Source organism: Papilio polytes, unplaced genomic scaffold (assembly GCF_000836215.1).
Source record: "Papilio polytes unplaced genomic scaffold, Ppol_1.0 DF824191.1, whole genome shotgun sequence".
NCBI lineage: Eukaryota > Metazoa > Arthropoda > Insecta > Lepidoptera > Papilionidae > Papilio > Papilio polytes.
The window spans coordinates 4,022,125-4,042,855 of NW_013525013.1; the positions used below are offsets into that span (position 1 = coordinate 4,022,125).

General features: G+C 33.5%; 3 protein-coding genes across 3 annotated transcripts; 1 reads left to right on the forward strand and 2 right to left on the reverse strand.

Moving 5' to 3' along the window:
* Nucleotides 1–2,408: 2,408 nt before the first annotated feature.
* LOC106110811 lies at nucleotides 2,409–3,184 on the reverse strand. The gene is made up of 2 exons (XM_013292717.1): nucleotides 3,122–3,184; nucleotides 2,409–2,742 (listed from the first exon to the last, which is right to left on the reverse strand). Exons 1-2 carry the CDS (start codon nucleotides 3,155–3,157, stop codon nucleotides 2,434–2,436), a joined length of 345 nt encoding a protein of 114 aa, XP_013148171.1. The 5' UTR covers nucleotides 3,158–3,184; the 3' UTR covers nucleotides 2,409–2,433.
* Nucleotides 3,185–7,406: 4,222 nt separating this feature from the next.
* LOC106110736 (myb-like protein X) lies at nucleotides 7,407–10,509 on the forward strand. Its single transcript, XM_013292633.1, has 2 exons — nucleotides 7,407–7,503; nucleotides 7,912–10,509. The coding sequence occupies exons 1-2, from the start codon at nucleotides 7,477–7,479 to the stop codon at nucleotides 10,507–10,509; spliced, it is 2,625 nt and encodes an 874-aa protein (XP_013148087.1). The 5' UTR covers nucleotides 7,407–7,476.
* A 505-nt stretch (nucleotides 10,510–11,014) lies between these two features.
* Nucleotides 11,015–20,261, reverse strand: LOC106110790 (protein gooseberry-neuro). Its single transcript, XM_013292696.1, has 6 exons — nucleotides 19,768–20,261; nucleotides 17,604–17,776; nucleotides 16,319–16,459; nucleotides 15,508–15,616; nucleotides 12,066–12,262; nucleotides 11,015–11,811 (listed from the first exon to the last, which is right to left on the reverse strand). Exons 1-6 carry the CDS (start codon nucleotides 19,802–19,804, stop codon nucleotides 11,083–11,085), a joined length of 1,386 nt encoding a protein of 461 aa, XP_013148150.1. The 5' UTR covers nucleotides 19,805–20,261; the 3' UTR covers nucleotides 11,015–11,082.
* Nucleotides 20,262–20,731: the final 470 nt, after the last annotated feature.

The following is a 20,731-nucleotide window of genomic DNA, read 5'->3' on the forward strand; positions in this document are numbered from 1 at the left end:
CAATTCAATATGTGGGTATTTCCAAATGTCTTATAATCTATACGAAGAAATAAAGTAGAGAATTAGTTGCTTCCAAATATTTACATTTGCCATAAGATTACGTGAAAATAAGAAAAAGTTTGTAATTTTCTTTAATTAACGTAAAAAGTATTATTCTATACTAGCTTTCGCCCGCGGCTCGGTTCACGCGAGATTAAAAAAAAACCGAGTAGCCTATGTGTTCTTCCAGATTATCCTCTACATCTACGCCAAATTTCATCGAAATCCGTTCAGTAGTTTAGGCAACAAATTATAACAAACATCCACCCATCCATCCATTTAAACTTTCACATTTAAAATATTGGTTAGTATTAGTAAGATTAGTAATATTTTAAAATACACTATCATGTTTCTATAGTCTACATTCAATAGTTAATTACCGTTAATATGTCTTCGCTCCATATGAAATAATATTAATGACATATTTTCCCAAATAGCATAGATAGACAAAGCAAACAGTTACGACTTAGGAGCCTTTAATAGGGCAACAAATCTGCGGTTGCCTTGGTGATACGGATACAAAGTTAAGGATTTTTAAGAAGTTAAGGATACAAAGTTTGTTTTCACCCTTCTTAAAAAAAAAAACAACCTTTTGCATAGCATGTACAGTCGCCTAAATCCGCAGTGTTGCAGTTCAGGAAAATTGCCTTATTCATTGCAACGAGACAAACTCCGCCTCTTCCTACAAATACCTAATTATATAGCAATGAGTGTTGCAAACGAAGGGCTAATAATAAAACAAAAAAAAACTAGACGTGACTAAGCTACTTCTTTTCTTATTACATTTAAAAGTTCATTGTATTGATTTTTGCTCCGCATCTTACAAAATGGTCAAACGACACAATCATTTTTAGGTGGAATATTGCCAGTTTTCCTAAATGATATTGTAGACAGTGGTTACAAATACTTTGAATAATTAAAAAAAAATGCATTCATTTCCAAATTGCCAGCAAAAGACAGTAACAGCATAAGTAAATAAACAACAATTGAAATATTAATGTTACCTAAATTGTATCAAATAAGTATAAAAATGTTACTTTAAATGTAACGTTAATTAACGTTTGTAACTTTGTTCGCTTTGTGTTACATAATACGGTTGCTGCGGCTTTGTTCAGGTATAATACGAATTTCGTACGTAATGAACTTCTGAACAATCGTACATGTACAAAGTTAACTGTTTCATTTGTGTTATATTTTTCGCAACATTAAGCCGCATAGCAAATGCAATTTTCAGTTACTGATATATAGAAAAGCTTGATTGATTTTACGCTTATCTAATTTTAATTTGAAATTATATAAACGACTAGATGTTCCGGTGCGGTTCCATCCGCATGAAATCATGAAAATTTTATTTTATTGTATACATTTGTCAAATTATCAATAGCAAATGTCAAAATGACATGACATTGACAAACTTTGGCAATCTTGCTTCCTTGGTGTTGGCAACAACTAATGATCTCTTTCTCGCATTGGGCTTTTTATACAAAATATTTACCCACTAAGTTTAATGGCGTGAAAATATATAGCCTAAAGCGTGACGTAAGTGTACGGATTTTTATTAAATAAATATTTATTCAAAAATATGCTGTAATTGCTGACATCTTAGGCAACAAAGAAGTGTGTGTTTACGCTTTATTATAATGGTTTAGATTGGGGGATCGAGTTTAAATTTTTATTTTGTAACAAGTAATATACGAGTATAGTCGATTATCATTCTCGTCGTCTGCATTAATTGTGCTATAATGTTGTGGTGCTTTAGTATTATTTTGATTTATAAACTGCTACCAAACTATAACAAGGTAAATTATTATTCTGTTATTAATTTAATAATGATATAATTAAAGACTTCTTAACCTTAATCTGACGAAAAGTGTTACGTGGCGCTCTGTTATATATTGTAATTAATTTCAAAGTTAAACTTAATTATTTTAACGTCTATTGAGGTCGATTTCGTTAAAATTGGCAGGCTTTGTTGGCTCGAGATATTTATAGTCGAGGCCCGTACGTACGCCTTCTAAATTATGGTAATTATTCGAAATGGTTATAAATTGCAAGACCGTTTAGTTACCTTGCATACCGTTATAGCAGATATTTTGTAGTAAAGAATATCTAAACTGTAAAAAATGCCGGTTTTTAGACATTTTCTTGTTTTCCTGCTATCTTTAATTGCTAATCCGAATTTTATCGACAAAAGTACCAGAGTTCCTTTTCATAGATAAGGTCCTTTAATATTACCAGGTAAAATCAATAAACATCAAAACAAAACATTGCTTCTTACACAACTTTATTAATAAAGACGAAATATAGGTACATTTGAGTATATTAAATACAATTACAATTAACGGATATACAAACAAACAAAACACGCTCGGTCCAAAAACGAGTGAAGGTTATTTACACAGATTGTTCCGCGCCTTTCGCTTGTTCTTCAGGGGTGCAATCTTCAGACGGAGTTGCAGAACATTCGCCTAAGTTGCAATAAGGTAAGGTAGGGTCGCTGCAGGGACGTTGTATACCACCGATCTTGGTGCACACCATCTTAGTGTTGCAGTCCAGGCATGTGCTGCCTATGGTAGTGCAAGGCGCCCATTGCGGGTACCAAGGCGCGGCGGACACCCATGGTGGTATCCATGGGTTGACACCACCACCGCCCCATGCCCAGCCATTGCCTGGCTGAGCTGGTAAGGCTGATGTTAAAGCAACCTGGGAATTAAGACATTGAGAATTATTACAATAAAAATATATATAGTAAGATAATAATTATTAGTTACAGATAATTGAATTTAAAGTTATGTAAGAATTGATTTTCGTTCGATTTAATTAAATTAATTCAGAGATTCTAAGGGCCTGTCCCACCACTGGCTGATAGAGGGTCAGATAGCTTAAAGATGACGTCACTGTCAGACGAGTTAACAAAATCACATATTTTACACGTTGGATTGTTAATAGACAATTTACAAATTGGTGGGACAGGCCCTAAGTTATGTAAAAATCTTAACATTAATATTGTTATCAGTAAGCTTACGTTTAAAGCTCAACGATGTTTTAATAAAACTTGTTTTTGATTCAAAATTTTACTTACCACTAAAACAAAACACAATGCAACTTTCACAGCCATGTTTGAATTTTTATTCGAAGTATTGAACTATCGAGTTTCAAATAGCGATTATTAGTTCAATGTTAGCTTGGGAATCTTATATACAAGTGTTTGTTGTCTTACGGCTTATTGTTAACAACCCAATTAGATACCGCTGATATGGATTTCCCAATGGAAATTTATTCAAAACAGATAACAATTAGTAAGCTGCTGGAATAGAATAAACAAGTTAATAAAATAATATTTGCATAGACAACAATAATCACTAAAAATAACATGGCAACAAGTATACACACGGGAATATTTTGCACTCCGTATTAAATATTCGAGCAAAACAACAAACATTTTGAAGCAAAATAGTTTATCAGTGTACTACATAGTCCCATTACTTAATGGATTGATAAGTCATTTTTTTTAAAACATTATAAAAATAACAATAAATTTTGTTATGAACGAAACCAAAAATATAGTATTAATAACTTATTTAATACATATTACTCAAAGAACAGTGTACAAAAATCTGTTATTATTAAATGGTCGTTCTCGTCTCAACAAAACATATGAGGTTTTAAGCTTTACCCAGGTATGCCTGTCGTATTTAAATAGCAAAATTACTAAGTAGCATATGCGCTATGAAAGAAATAAAAGGGCTTTACTTATTTCATACAAATAAAACATCAACAAACATAACAAAAAATGAACAGTTTTAAATTAATTTTGTGTACATTTGTATTTCAATTTTATTTTGCTGACCTACTTATACAGTCCTAACTTGACGTATTATTATGTTCCTTACAATGAAATGAAAATTTTGCCCAGTTAATAACTAATTCGTTTCTTCCTGGCTTTCAAAATCAAATCAAATCAAAAGCTTGTTAATATACAGAAATGTTTTATTTTAATAATTCATTCATAATTTTGATATAATAAAGTATTTACGACTTCGACCTGCATGCGAGCCTCAATGATAATTCATAGTTAAATATATTGTAAGTTGTTTACAGTTGTAATCGTGTGTAAACTCGTCATGCAGTGAGACATGTTTGCTGCGTCGCGTGTGTTTTCCTTGATTCATGCTTATATTTTCCTTTAATTGTAAACACTATGATCGAATGGTTAAATATTACTTGAAGAATGATATAATTACCTGGGTTACTGTGAAGACTTCTCGTATAAAAATATATTTAAGTAAAAGAAAAAGTTTTTTTTTTATTTTTTTATCTAGCTCCATATAATACATTATTTTTTAGTTTTTAGTTTATGTAGTTTTGTCTTAGACTTACATATTCTTTGTTAGAAAAATCTTCAAGAATTTACTACACTGGGATATTGAGGATCTCGAAATGGTTTTCAATTTGGACGTTTTCCGAAAGAATACGAAAGCAAACAATGCCTTAAAAGCAATACGATCCTTTGTCAAATATTATTTTTGGGCTCATTTTTGTAATGTAAATAATATTTGGATTGATTTATGAGTACTTTTAAGAGTTTACGCGTTTTATATGATAACATTAGTACACAGATAAATCTGTTGCTACTTTAATTACAATCTAATGGCTGATACTTTTTTTTCCAAAATTTACTTACCTTTATTAAATTTACTTACCATTTTATTGGCAATTGCTACTTTTTTTCTATTATATGCTGGCAAACGAGCAAGCGGCCACCCGAATCTATCGAAATAGAAAGCGACCGCTGCCCATAAACATCCGCAGTTGCAGATGCGTTGCCTGCCCTTAATTGACGGAGGATGAGACGCACATAAAGAGGACATTTCCCCTTTCTATGCGTCTCCTCCACCGTCAAATCCATTTTTGTGCTTCCCATCCTTTCCTCTTAAGAAAAGGGTGGAAAGGGAACTAAAATTAGGCCTCCGGCACCAAACTCATCAGATGAAACGCGGAATTGTTTTATTATCTTACTAAGATTATGGACGTTGGTTAGATTTTGTAGTCTAAATTGCTGAACGGATCTCGATGAAATTTCGCATAGCTTTAGAGGATAGTCTGGAAGAACACATACTTACTTTTTTTAATAACATGCGGGCGGAGTCGCGGGCGACAGCTAGTATGGTATATTACAGATTATGCTAAGTTTATCATTAACTTTGCTTACTACTATTAGACAAGAATTTAAACTTTATATTGATAAAACATACAAAATAGGTTGATTTACTAGTATATAATAATGTAATTAATAGCGGTTTTGAAATCATACTTTTTAGTGGTAATTAATTTTTACGACTCATTTATGCAATCAACAGGAAATTATTATTTATACATGTAATAGTTTTATCAAAGAAATGTGTAAATATGTCAACTGAATTTTATATGAGACTTACGCAGACGTGTTTATATGCTTAAAGATGTACATCCCAGAGCAGGATGACGACACTTAAATTCTAAAGCTTTATTGTTATACGATTAGCTGGTACTCGTTTGTGCTGTAACGGAATGACCAATAGTTATCTTGTCCTATGAGGCAATTACGGGCTAACACGCGCTGAAGTTGGTAAAAAATATACCTAAGGTTGCTAAAAAGTACACCTTTGGGGAGCGGTCGTTTCGCCATTTCGGCGGATTCAGGTGGCCGCTTGCTCGTTTGCCACCTTATAGTATAAAAAAAAACTTACAATGTTCTTCAACACATATGTGAAAATCAGCTTTGTGAAAAAAAAGTTAACATAGGTGTATGTATGTTTTATCAACTTCTGCGCGTGTTAGCCCGTAGCTGCCCCATTAGGCAGGATAACTAATGCTCATTTGGTTACAGCACAAACGAGTACTATGTTATGGTATAATAATAAAGCTTTAGAATTTAAGTGTCGTCATCCAGCTCTGGGATTTACATTTATTACGTCACTTGTTTGGAGCAAACGGTTTCTGTATATTAAAAAACAAAGATGGTGGCCGTTTTAAATTAGTTATATCGAATGAAAGGAATTAATCCTACCTTGAGGAGTCAACCTTCATTTACATATAAGTATACGCTATAATAAACCTCAAGTAATATGCAAAAGTAAGTGAGAAATGGGGATTTCTATAATTTCTTTATTGAATACATGATAAGGTAACGATGTAAGTACTGTCACCGATAAAGAAAACATTACAAATTCCCATTACTAACACGTACTTTCATTCTGATTTCTCAAAGAAGTTGAAGAAATAAATATAACTAATATTTAATTTGCAATATTTCATTTTTATCTTGTTAAAGACCGGTATAGGCTTTGCGTAGGTGAAATAGTATCAAGTGATTTTTATTGATTTAAATTCGAAAAACTTTAAAATAAATTTAAGAACTATTAAACTTATATTTTGAAACAGAAAATTTGTCTTCGCATATAGATTTAAGAGACTTTTACATGTGTATTATAGCTACCAATAAAATCGGTATGCTTACTTTTGCTCAAGTGCGAAGCTTACTTACTTACATTTTTTTATCTAATCTTTGCATAAAACTTCAGTAGATTTAGGCTATCGGATATCTTCTGTTTGACCAGATGACATAAACTGCGCAATGAAAGTATGCAAACGATGAATTTGTACATTTGGTATCATGAGATCACGCGTGCTTCTTATCTCAGATAATTAATTGGAAAAAGTCATTTTATAGCGTCAAAACGTGGATAGGCTACTAAACGGTTTATCATTGCTTTTTTCCATACTTCGTATCAAGTATTACATGAACAAAAGTTATGTACCTGTCTGAAATGTTACCAGTAATCAACGAATTTACACAAAAATGCCAGAAATATTGTAATAGTTTGTTTAACAAATGAATTAAAATAAATCTCATATTAGTTTTGTGCTTATTTATTTTCTATAGTTCCTTTTTGTTCTTTAAAAAAAGTAGGTGCGCAATTAATCATTTGTAAGAAATAATTAGTAAACTAACAATTCTATGAACAGATATATCCAAATGTCTTGGTTTAAAGCTTAAAGATAACTATGAATATTTTTTAATTGTCAGTATAATTTGATTAGTTAATTACAGAGGGCTTAATACTTCCGTTGAATGCATTACTGGCGGTAAACATCCGGCGGTTTTATAATACTTTGTTAACATTTGTTCGACTCTAGAAATCTTGTATCTTGTATTGCGACAATAAATTAGTTGTTTGTTCTGACTCAGTGTTCGCGAAAACATGTTGTTTAACTAAGAGATGGTAATTATCTACAAGCCATTATCTCGTCTTATCAACGTTAATTGTTGAGGTAACTATAAAAGGAGATGTTGTAGAAATTTAAGGTTATAAGTAACGAACGAGTCACAGTAACAAGTGCGTTTAAATGTTGTGATTTTTTTACTAACGAACGATTTACGATATTTAGCCTAAGATGAAGTTATCTATTATATTGCTTATTGTGAGTATATAGATGTTTTTTATTATTTTTTTCCGGTATATATTTTTTTTTAATTTACATTTTATTATTAATTTATTAATGTGGTACGCAGAGGAAATTTTAATATATTGTCACTGTCAGCTTGATTCTAAGTACACCAAAACGTCTAAATTTTAGAATATCTTCTTTTTCACCCATTTTTATAAATTTTAAATACAAATAAATTGATTTATTCATCATTAGGCTTATATCTTATATTCATTTTTGTTTCTAAAAAATTCAATGTTATCTATAAAGTTTATTTCATGTGTGCATTTGCGAATGAAATATAAAATAGTTAATTCAGTCAATTACAATTAGTCGTATTTTTGACCTAAACACTTTTGTGGTCATAAGAATATACTTGAACAAAACTTTAATTTTTTTCAGGTTGGCCTTTGTGTGGTGAGTGCGAAATACTTACCAGAAGAATGGGGTAATGCAGATCAATATTTAAGTCGCTTTAAGAGATTCGATTTAGGAGATTCTGATACATCATCCGAAGATGACGATAAATTCAACTCAAAAGATGATGACAGCGAGAACTCAACCGATGAAACTGATGTAAGGGAACAATCTAAACGTATTACCAATCTAGAAAGGATGCGACAAAAACTATTGGAAAAGCAAGAAAAAGAGAGACTAAAGCAAGAAGAAGCTCAGCGTAAAATTGAAGAGAGAATAGCAAAAGAATTGCAGAAAGAGGAAGAGAAGCGTCAAAAAGAACAACGTAAATGGGAAGAGAAACTTGAGAAAGAACGGAAAAAACTAGAAGAGGAACAAAGAAAAATTCAAGAAAAAATAGTTGAAAATGAACGCAAACGACAAGAAACGATCAAAAAAGAGATGGAGGAACTGGAAAAAAATGAACAAGAAAAGCAAGAAAGGGACAGCAGTTCATCAAATAATGATGATTCAGACAATGATTCAATAGAATTAGAAGATATTTGGAAAATCCATATCTATTCCAAATACGGTATAACCGAAGAAAACACGAATGTTGAAAAGAAGACGGCATTAAGAAAGTACATGCAAGAAGAACTGGGCCTTAATGCTAATAGTACCCAAAGCGAACGCCGTCAAGCGGTACTTCGATTTATACAATCTGAGTTGCAGAAAGTACCAAATATTAACATCCTGAGAAGTCAGTTCATTGACTACATTAATTACGTGGGTGTGCAAAAAATTAAAACAAAATTGGAAGGAGACATAGAAAAATTAAAGAATAAAACGGAAACTCTCGACAATGTTAATTTCACTTGGGTGCCGATTGCTAAACAAAATCTCGCAGAGCAGGTCTCATTTTTAGAGACCCTCAAACAGTTTTTGTCTAGTTTGTTACCAAACTGGTTTAATGGAAACACAGATAAACAACAACAGGGTGTGCCGGTTACTAACGCACACTCTATAATATCCCCAGAGTCTGGTATTGTAAACCAACAAACGAATGATGCTAATCCAACTAATACCATAAATACCAATAGCAATTTGAGGCCAAGTAACGCTGGAGATAATGTGAGCCCAAGTAACGCGGGAGATAATGTGAGCCCAAGTAACGCGGGAGATAATGTCAGCTCAAGTAACGCGGGCGATAATGTGAGCCCAAGTAACGCTGGAGGTAATGCACTAAGTAAGTCTCCAGTTTCTGAAAATAACGGTGCCTCAGTTTCAACTAGTTCATCTGTTGTATCGGAATCATCTGTAATCGACTTAGAAAAACCTAAATCATCATTTGTTGATGAAGCAAATCCTATAAATCAATTGGATACTGTCGATAAAACCAATTTTCAGCAACCGTCAGCCGTAGAAACAAATGAGGCTACAATTACCCTAAAGGAAGATACGATAAATAAACAGTTACCATCAGAAATAGATACTGATACTGTAGGAGTTACTAAGAACTCTATAAATGAATTGAATGGAGACACAACAGTGGTTCCAAAATCAGATACAGGCATAACGAATGAATCTGCGCAGACTGGTATTACTACTAACTCCGATGTACGAGGCGTAGGTCTTAACGAGAAGCCCTCGATAGAAACAGATAGCGTAAATAATGTGAATAACGGTGCAATTGCTGAAAACACTCCAACTGAATTACAAGCTAACCCCTCCGTAGCTATTGCATCAGTCGATGATACTACAAACCAAAACATAGCTGACAAAGTAAATAAAAATGTTGATTCTTTAAATAAAAACATAAATAGCGCAACGGAATATTCAAACAATGCAGTTGCTGGCGCCGCGGTGGCAGTGACAATAACAGATGGTGTGATTACATCTTCTTCAGCTTCTGGTTCTGATCTTAGTGAAGCATCTTCATCGATATCTAACAATAATGAGAACACAGGTACTAGTCCTAGCATTTCGAATGAACCAAACTTAGTTAACATAGATGCATCGACAGTGGGTTCTAAAAATTTAATTACTGATACTATTTCGGAATCAAGTCCAGCAGTTGATAATAGTGCTGCAGCTTCAGATTTAACTGGTTCTGTTATTACAGAAGCGTCTCTAACGTCAGTAGGTAGTGATTATATTGCACCATCAGGCAATACACTAGACGAATCAAGCAGTACTTCTGAAGATTCTAAGAATGTTAACAAGGACGCCACGCAAAATATACCAACTAACAGCAGTACGAATATTTCCAAAAATGAAGCAGGCGAAAATCCTTTAACATCAAATGGAATCCAGTCTCAAGTGATTACAGAAGCCATTGAAGTAAAAACTCCAGCTACTATTGTCAATGAATCTTCCAATGTAGTTCAGGAACAATCAAGTCCTGAAAGTAGTAACACCGAACAACAGTTAATAAATGAAATTACGACTGTTGTTACGGAACAAGGTTTGACAGCCGAAACGAGATTGCAAGATGTATCTCAAGCAAGTGGTTTGAATACTGACTCAGTAACGCAAGAAACGCCAGTTAGTCCCCCAGTTCCTGTTGAGCCCGGTGCAGCAATTGTAGATGTAGCACAACAGTAATATAATTTTCAATCAATCTTTTGTAAAATTATAACTTGTTTAGTTTCTAAATTACTATAATTAACCAACTTACATCCTAAGTGATTGTTGTAAAAAATGTTAAAATAATGCTTATTCTTGTCATTAAAATTATTGAATAAAAATCAATGTAGATATTACACTTTTTGTTTTTTGATCATTTCGGTTTCAGAGTGACACATTCAATGTGTAAAGTAAAGACAAAGAAATTATTAATTAATTAATCCCATATTTTTTAAAGTCCCTTTTAAGTACAAGACCTTTTTAATTTAAGTTTGTGTAAAATATTCACCCTGATATTGGAAAAAGAAGTTGTAGTTCATACATAATTTTCTAAGTAGAAAGAACAAAACAACCATAAAATCGTAATTTTAATTTTATTATTGACTTTAAAATACAACTATTTTTTACAATTTGGTTTATCAAAGGTATACTTATTGGAATGCTTAATAGAGGTATTTTTAAATTGCTATTTATATACTTACAATTTAATTTACTAATTTCATCTAAATTACATAGCCTTTTTAAATACTTAAACAAAGCCATCATTTTGTGTCAAATCCAGTATTTGTTAGTTGCGTGAGGAGGATTGGGGTAACTGTGCTGGTTAAGAGGATCCGCCATGTTGGGGAATGAATATGGATCATTCATATACTTGTATTCACTGGATATACCTCCTAGGCTCATATTCAAAGAACTATGAGATGGACTCCAATTGGTAGACGACGTAGGGTCTATTGGTACTTTAGAATAATCCGTAGGAACTTTGGGGTATTCAGTGCTTGGTAACTCCTTGTTGTAATCACTTGGTGCAGCTTTAACAAAAGGTTCGTCTCGTGGTTCTATGACCTCGTCTGCAATTTTATCTTCTCCTTCATTTTCTTTGGGTAGATAGTTTATAGTTTTGTTGTAAACTTCGTTGCTAGCGTATCGTGGATAATCGTTCCTTGGGATGTTTGGATCTAATATTTGACTATGAGATGGTCCGTTACTACCAGTGACGAGATGACCGAAAGTGGCACCCGATGTACTCGGGAAAGCAGCACTTTGGAATGCTTGGTTTAAATGTTGGGATTGAGCCATTAAATGGTTATAGTTGGCATATTTCTGGTGATGCCAGCTGTCACTATGCTGAGGATGATGTTGTGCCAGACTGGGTATTTCTCCCGCCGGATAGGGGCAGGGTATTTGTGGCATAGGTATTGTAGAGTAAGTAGCAAGCGTCTGAGCAGTATTCGAACCGGTGTGTTTACGAAGCCGCGCCCGACGGTTGGAGAACCAAACCTGAAATTAGAAATAATACCTTAAGTACATAGCAATCTTGTCAGAAAAGGAAATTTTTATATTAATAGATCAAATAAAGTTACAGATAAGAAAGATTTCTTTGTGTAACAATGATTACAGGTACATACATTTATCATTAAAATTAATAAGTTTTAAGTCAATATTTAAATAAATATTATGTCTCTAAACAAATCTCTTTTGTTTTTTAATGCTGACTGAAACTATCACTAATCCCTCCAATAACGGAACTGTACCTGAATTCTGGCTTCCGTAAGTCCAGTCTGCAATGCCAATTCTTCTCTTGTGTACACGTCAGGGTATTGTGTCCTATGAAATGCTCTTTCTAGAGCGTCCAGCTGCTCCCCGGTGAAGGTGGTGCGAGATCGGCGTTGCTTCCTCTTCAGCGTCAATCCCGGTTCTGATTCAATGTCAGAGGAATCTGAACCTCTACCTGTAAGTATTTAAATGTTTACAAAATTATAAATTACATTGTACCTCCTCTTCTTTCATTATCAAGTATGAAGATCAGTATACTTAAGTTTTTTTATAATGATACAAAAGAATAATTAGCGATAAGAAATTGTAGGCTTAATTTACAAGATATTATACAATAATCATAATAAGGGTTCGAAATTTCCTTGACGCCGCACTGAACCAATTTGTCTTTCTGCTCTTTTTTTGGAACACGCGTTATTTATTAACGTTGCGTTTTTTGTTAAACCCACATCACGTTTTAATTCGCCTACATCGAGATCCGTCGGGATCGCGGCTCGAGCGATTTATAAATCGGTAGCGGTATCCTACGGAAACAGATTTAAAAAATGCCCTCAACAATGCACCGCATCGCCCTTAAACTGTTTAAAAAATTCGGCTTATATTAATAGCCTTTTGAAAGAAGTCAAAATTGAATGAAATGAAAAAATTGGGGCTCAGCTTGGCTCTGTTCGGTGGTATAGGGAACACCCAGCGCGGCGGTCTCTTTGTCGGCGTCTTTGCTGTCCCGGTGACATTTTGGCACCATTCAATATTTTGGTGTCGCGATCTGGATTTATGACACGCAAAAAGGAAAAGCTCACGGCATTTAATATGTTGGATCGCTTTGGAGCTTAATTTGCATCACGTCGTAACTGTGGCACCGGTCTTAGTGAGTTTAGACGTTAAGTTATTATTATTTCTTCTTTGAATTATTATTATTAGCACAAATCTGTTGTATGTCAGTTTAGTGTGATTGAATGTTAACTTCGATTGGTTTGATTTAAATTCTACAGGTATATTAGTGTGACATTGAGGGTAAAAATAAATACATTTCTTTAAAGTTATATTTAAGAAATATAACTAAGACATTAAGTTGAAAAAGAACACGACATAAACCACAAAGGTTGCGAATACAATGAAAAAACGAAGTGTTATAATAAAATGATTTACATTGCTCAAATTCTACGGCCCGCTCGTAAGACAGCGACAAAATTATTTTGTCTTTTTGTACCGGCTCTGATCATAACGTATGGGGCTAAATAACTCTCAGTACCTATAATATCGTACTTAACTATTCGAAACCTTACTGCATTGATTTTACGGGCTATTTTAATTTTATTTCTTTTAAAATCGAAATAAAACTAAAGCTGTAAATGATTTTATGTGGAAAGAAATGCGAGAGCTTTATGGTCGGAATGCGAGTGGGAGAGGGTGGGAGGATCTTTGGCGATTGCCGAAATGTGACCCCGTGATGTCGGCGTTGGAAAGCAATAATTCGAGAGTTGAAAGAGCGGCGGCGGCAGCGGTTTAACACCTTCATAATCTGGCTTCATTAAAGCGGTCGGGCGGGCCTTTGTTTCAGCGGTTTGTTGCGATGCTAACAGATGGCCGGATTAGCACGTCTTGTAGGGGCGTGGGTCGTGCCGACGTTCCTCGTTTTTCATTGCCATTTTGAATACTTTCTTAATACTTATCCTTAAATTATTTTACTAAGCTGCCGCATAAAGTTTCAATGATTTCGTATGGATTTGCAACTTCAATTTTGTTTGAAATGTAGAATGTGTGTTTTTAGTTAAATTATGGCAAAAGGCTCATCTACTGTAAACTAATCAGTTTGTTTATTACTGAATTGGTACATTTAGATTTTTTTAAAATTAATTTAATTGTCTTCTAACCGAATGAATTAAATGACTACGTTCCAATTGTCACCATCAGAGATTACCATACAACAAACAACCCGGATTTAAAATTTCAAATACAAATTATTTTCCCCTGCCGCGAAGTAACTTTTACTACATTGAAACCTACCACGACTGTGACTAATACGTAGAAAACAAATAGCTTGTTTTTTGTAAACCGCGTTATACAAAAGCGAAGTGTTAGCGGTTACAACGCGGTGGTTCTTTGATAGTCCATCTGTCTACATTAGTTGAATCTAACGAGCGATGTTATTAAACAAATGCGAGATTTTATCGCCTACCTCTTTTTGTATTGTTCTGATGCGATGTGAAAGTGGATCACAAGCAATCGTAATAGCTCTTAGGCGACACCTATGTATATGCGTTAGTAATTTGCACTTGCATTACTCGGATGAAGTAATTTTCTAGAAAATAAATATAAAAACAATGGAATGCCATTCGTTACGTCCTTGTTTTGATTTTTGTTTCTTTTAATACAAATATGCAATGATTATAATAGCTTTCGATTTTACGTAATCTTACTAATGTAAATGCGAAAGTTGGGATGGACGTACGGATGTTTATTACTACATATCTAGTAACGGACATTCATAAATTTGTCCAGATGTAGAACATAGTATGGAAGAACATACTTATTTTTACTAAATTTACTTTTTAACTACGCACAGGTGAAATCACGAGAAAACGTTAGTTATAAAATAAAAGAGGACTCTGTTCATATCTATTATGCTAAGATAGAGATTTCGGATTTTTATGTTATCATCTATTAATCAGTTCAGGAAAACAATATTACAATTTCGTCGTATTGATTGAGCTTTAATAGGACTACGTTCTACTATTTTAGCACCGTCTTAGTAATTTTTTGGTACTTTTAATGGGTTAAACAGCAAAAAGGCCGTTTTTTTCTTTATAATAAGATTTTTCTGCATTACAACAAAGAAACAATAAATTCAAGGTATGACTACAGAATAGTCATACCACTTGTTAACTTTAATGTCGGATGTGTCGGCGACACAAACAGATATTCATAGTCAACGAACAATCGACTTGGCGACAAAATATAGAGTACACTATAATAGAACAACCAAAAACATGTCACTTTGTTGGTGTTTCAGCACTGCGAGGTATCACGGCGGGCGACCGCGGCGCACTCTGTCGGCTACCTTTAGAAAACGATCCGCAAACGCGAGCCGATCTTTAACGCCTCAGGAACGTACTATATTTCAAATGGCAACAATGACTTGGTAAGATTTGTGTGCGGAAATTGATTTTTTTTTCAAAAAGCGCTCGTGAGAATGCTTTGCAGGTTGCCGCGTTGCGAAATAAGGGTTCCGTGATTCGGGAAGTTATTGTGCAATTTGTACGGACAGGTTCGGTCGGGTTGTTTGAGTTCTTTAAGTCACCTACACTTTGAATGTTTCTAACGAACGTAACAAGAATCGACATTATCACTTACTCATTTTAGATTTGAAAAAGAATCCTATGTAAGTTATGTGATATCACTATATAATCAATAACTCACCTCCTAGTATCCCATCGATACTGTAGTCCTTCTTTCCGTCAGGGTCTCGGGAACCTCCGCGCAGTAGCCGGGAGATGGACGAAATACTGGGAGGGTCTGTAACCCCCTCCTGAAAACAATACATCCAAATATGATGAACTTATCTAAGAATAGTGTACAAATTTCAATTTTTCAATTGTGTCCTGACATCCACAAATATACATAATTGATTGTATTATTTCTCTATTTGTCTTTCGCTGAAATTATTGTTCGTTTCTTTACTTTAACCAATAATGAATAAATTTTTATAGTTATGAATCACAGACAAATATAATCTCTATCTGGAATTTCATAACTGAGTTTCACAAAATTGTCGAACGCAACGACCGCGGCGAATGTCGATGGAGCGTGAATCCAGCTAATATCTGTTCTGTAATAAATCATCTTTAGACTTCTGGCCGCTGAAATTTCACCGCGACCGGTCTATCAAGCTCAAGGTTGAATCCGAAATATCAAATTAAAATCACTAATCCATCATTCGATTGCTTTTGCTAAGAAACAAGAAAACAGAGCGAGCGCCGAAATTCCACTGAAGTTTACATCTACTAATATAATAATAAATACATTTCGAGATTAATTGTTGGTTGGACAACAGCTTTAAAGTTTAAAACTAGCTTTTGCCCACGATTCTGTCCAAGTAAAATTAAAAAAAAAAGTAAGTATTGATTTTCTTTCAGTCTATACTCTACTTCTATGCGAAATTTACAAACTCTAACAAACATCCATCCATCCATCTAAGTTTTTGTATTTTTAATATTAGTAAGATTAGTACCTTTATTAACTTCTCTCTTATTTCCCAAGAAAATATGCCTGGATTTTGTCTCTTCAGCTCTTCAATTCGCGATTCTACTTCGGGTGTCGCTACCCTCGGTTTGGAGCCTCCGATGACACCTGGTCTAATTGACCCCGTCTCCTAAGCAAAGAGAAGATATTGGACCTTTTTAGAAATGCGCTTATAATATAAAGTGCTCATAATCGTTTTGATCCTAAACATTATTTTCTAATAACAAGAATTAAGTTTAACGTAATTTGTAAATTTAAAAATTATTTATTGCATTACATGTTTTCGAATGTAACATAATTTTAACTTGAATTTAATGTTAGCGAAACGGACTAACTTTGAAGTATCCGGTCATTCCGCTTTCATAGTTTAAACTTTGTCAACTTCGTACATAGTTTACCTAGAGATGGACTGAATATTTAACAATAAGGGACGATACAGGCTGTTCCAAGTAAATGCTATTTATCGTGTATTAAATCCATTAAACTTTTTAAATGTGTATTGTTAATACACAAGTTTATGTATGCAAATAAATACGTTCTTGCAATTTAATTGCTTAAGCTATTCATCGGTTTTTCATAAATAGGTCTTATTTATGTGTAATTTAATCAAATATTTCACATATTTTTTAAGATAAATCCTATTCTTTATTATAAGAAAACAAAGTTACTTGTAACTAGTAATCTTTTAAGTAATATCTAGACAACGTTTTTTATTATTCAGCAAATGCGGAAGTAATTACAGTATTACACACATTGGAAGGCTCGCTATGACAATAGTGAGCGGGTTGGAGGTTAGAGCCAGGCACGTGGAGCGTAACAAACGTTTCCTGGATGTAACAATCACCATTATAGTGAACTGGTGAAAACAAACCTTCAGGCTTCGTCGCGCAGAAAATCAATAGCAATTGTTTCATCAGCTATTGGGCTGGGAGACGGTAGAAGATTGAAGACTACTTTCTTTACTTTACTTTCAAATAAAAAAACATTGTATAGGTTTTAGTGTTTGATGTTTTAGCAATTATCAATTCTAATTTTAAATAGAGGGTATATCAAATATAGAAATCTCTCTATTCTTCTAAGATTATAATTAAACGTTTACTAGTTTTACAAAACATTGATCGTATACTTTTTTAGATGAACGCTTTTTCGAAAACGACCCTATTGTTTGTCGAACAGCACATCGTGCTACATTGGTCAAGTATATCCATTAACATTGTAATTATAAAAAAACTTAGCGCAAAGTCACATTCAGTAGTAAATATAACCCCTCTCACCTGGTACCTATTAAGGATCTTGGAGACGCATCCGTGTGAGACCCTCAACTGCCGCGATATAACGCAGGGTCGTACTCCCGCCGCCGCCATTTCTACTATCTTGAGGCGAATGTGGTTTGGTAACGGCCGCCCGTTGATGAACAGCCCGCCCAGCTGGTTCACCCGGCCCTGTCCTAATGTAATGTTAGTATTAATGAAAATTATATGGTAGAAATTCTTACTAACACTTATAGAATAAGAAGAAATGCTTTGTGTTTAAAGGTTATTAACATGACAATGTTGCCAACCGCTAGAGCTTGTTTTCTATTTCGCGTGAGTTGTTAACAAATAATGAATTCTAATTCTAATTCTATAATTGCATGTAAAATTACGATTTACGCGAATTTATTTTGAAGAGAGAGAGAGAGAGTTAAGAATGTGACATCTCTTCGGTAATAAAAAATGAAGTTATCTTTTATATTTTTAAAAAGCTTGAGTATACAAATGTATAATTTTAGATAACCAGGTAAGATTAGGTGAAAATAGTTATTACCAGATTCTTGATAACAAAATTTATTATAACCTCCTTGTTAGGTCACAGCAGTTTTTCTTTTTAAATGTATTTTAATAACCTTAAATTCTGGAAAACGATGTTAATAAAATAAATTAGGTTTGACGAGGCACGAGTACAATTAAGTTTTGTACACACCCTCTGAAGTTTAATTAAAACTAAGTTAGAATGTGTACTTATTCTTCATTTAGGTTACTTTCAAGTGGTTTATTGGTTTATTATTAAAGCAAATTGATTATTATTCCCATATATCTTTAATTACTTATTTTTTCATATACCAGTTTTGAGTTTTTTTGTATGTATTTGTGTAAATAAGTTTTGAATAAAGATGTGTTAGTTTGATGAAAAGTGTTTTGTATTTTTGGCTGCCGCGCTGTCAGTAACAAGTAAAACATTGATTATTATTATTATTATTGATAGTAATGAATTATTATCATGTAAATATCAATCATATAGTAACAACAGAAGATAAACATCACATAAAATCGTGAATCTGGTTTTAACAATACTTATATAGTTAAAAAAGTGTTTAACAAAAGTAGAGACAAAAAAAGTCGCTTAAATGCAAGGAATAAAATCAATACAATGAAATTAAGTGTTGCAAACTACAATTTTGTAACACTTTAGTATTGTAATTCATCACTATAGCTATTATCACAATATTTAATTTATCTTCAATAAACCTTTTCAATATCAAGACGATACAAATATCCATTACGATATCTGAAATTCTAATCAAAAACCTTTCATCCGTTTGATGACAACTCTGAGTAAATATTACCTACGATGAAAAAATGTAAAAACCTTTTACCGTTTACATAAGTTGAGACAACTAGACGTTTTCTTAAATTATATTTATTTTAAACTATAACATCTATAAAAGGTTGTTTAGCATCTCGTATACTTTTTAATAATCTGTGTTTTTCACCACTAGTTTAATGAATACGCTACTTAATTCGAGAGTAATTGTTCACATATTGAATGCGTGCGTTTGACCTTTGAATTATAATTGCGTTGATTTATTATAAATGAGACAAATTGTATGTCTGCAACATTTCATTCTAAAGTTTATAAGAGTATAATAGGTTTGAAGTTGTTGTTTTAATTTTAAACAATGTTTTAAGGTACAATTAAAAGAATAAACTTTTTAATCAGTTATCCGGTCTTTATTGGGCTTTATTCTATAGGGAAAATGATACATAATTATTTCGCAAAAGAACAAGTTTTTGTGTGAACGTTTATTTTTGTTTTGGTACACGTTTATACTAATTTCAAATTGACTGAATTACAAAAATGTTTAAAACAATACATGATATTTGAATAGACGTAGACATAATACAAAATGTCTCATACGCCTAGACTTATAGGTATACAAATACGTTTCCTTAGAGATATATCGCTTGAAATAATGAGAAGCATAAAACGTACTCAAATCGAAATTGGACTGACTTTAATTACATGATAGCATTGAAAAGAAATGAAATGAAAACATTTTTAAAACTATCATACATGTAATCTTGTGGTAAAGTCAGATGTATCGTTCTATAAGTCAATCAAACGATACTTTATAGTTAATAGCATAGATAAATAACAATATTATGTATATACCCTTACCTACCCACACATCCATACCATTTTGGTGACGTTCCATAATGGTATGACTGTCAGAATGATAATGTCATCAAAGGCGTCACCTCCACGTAGGATTGGATTCACAAAGGTCGCGAACCGTTCATTCTTAACCCGCACAACTGAACAATTTTCAACGGATACATTAAAGCGTTTTATCACTAAAACATTGGCACCGTAAAAACGTCACAAATTATGATAAACATCTGTTTACATTAAATTAAACGGACGAGATCGAAGCACATAATTTAAATTGATTATCACCCATTCGTATTTACATAATTAGAACGACATGTTTAATTAATTATGCCGTCATAAATATTGTGATCGGAATGTCTCGGCGAAGGCAACGCGTTCGATCGTAGACGTCAGGTTTATCCGACTATAGCTATGAAGCCTATCGGGCGGTGTTTTTTTTATTTTTTAAATAGAAAAAAGATCGATAGATCGCGTTATCTTTTTTTGTGCGCGTGAGTGCAGCGGAGGAGGTTGTATGGGACTGAGAGTGGCGTTGTGTTTGTGCGGGGAGGGCTGTTGGCCGGTGTGCGTGCGCGCGGGAGGCCCGCGGAGGTCCGGACGCCGCCATGCCGCTGTGTGGGTGACTGCACATCGAACACACCCACTTGTATGAGTGTGAAATGTGTGGTGACGACACGTGCTGATAGTTTTGGGAATCATCTATTATTGCTTTCGTTTAGTTTTGATGTTCCTTTTATGTAGTTACAAAAAGATATCTAAATATGTTTAATGAGTGAGATGCTGGTGCTCATTATATTCCTTTACAAGCCATCTTGTCCATCGTATGGGCTTTAAAAACTTTCTACCCTTCATATTAGTTCTTCCTCTGTTATATATTTTATTCCCTTAAAATATGCCACGAAGTCCTAATCACTCTACTTTCCATCATTCGCTGTACTAGTAAGTTGCATGATTATCCAAGTCTTATTAG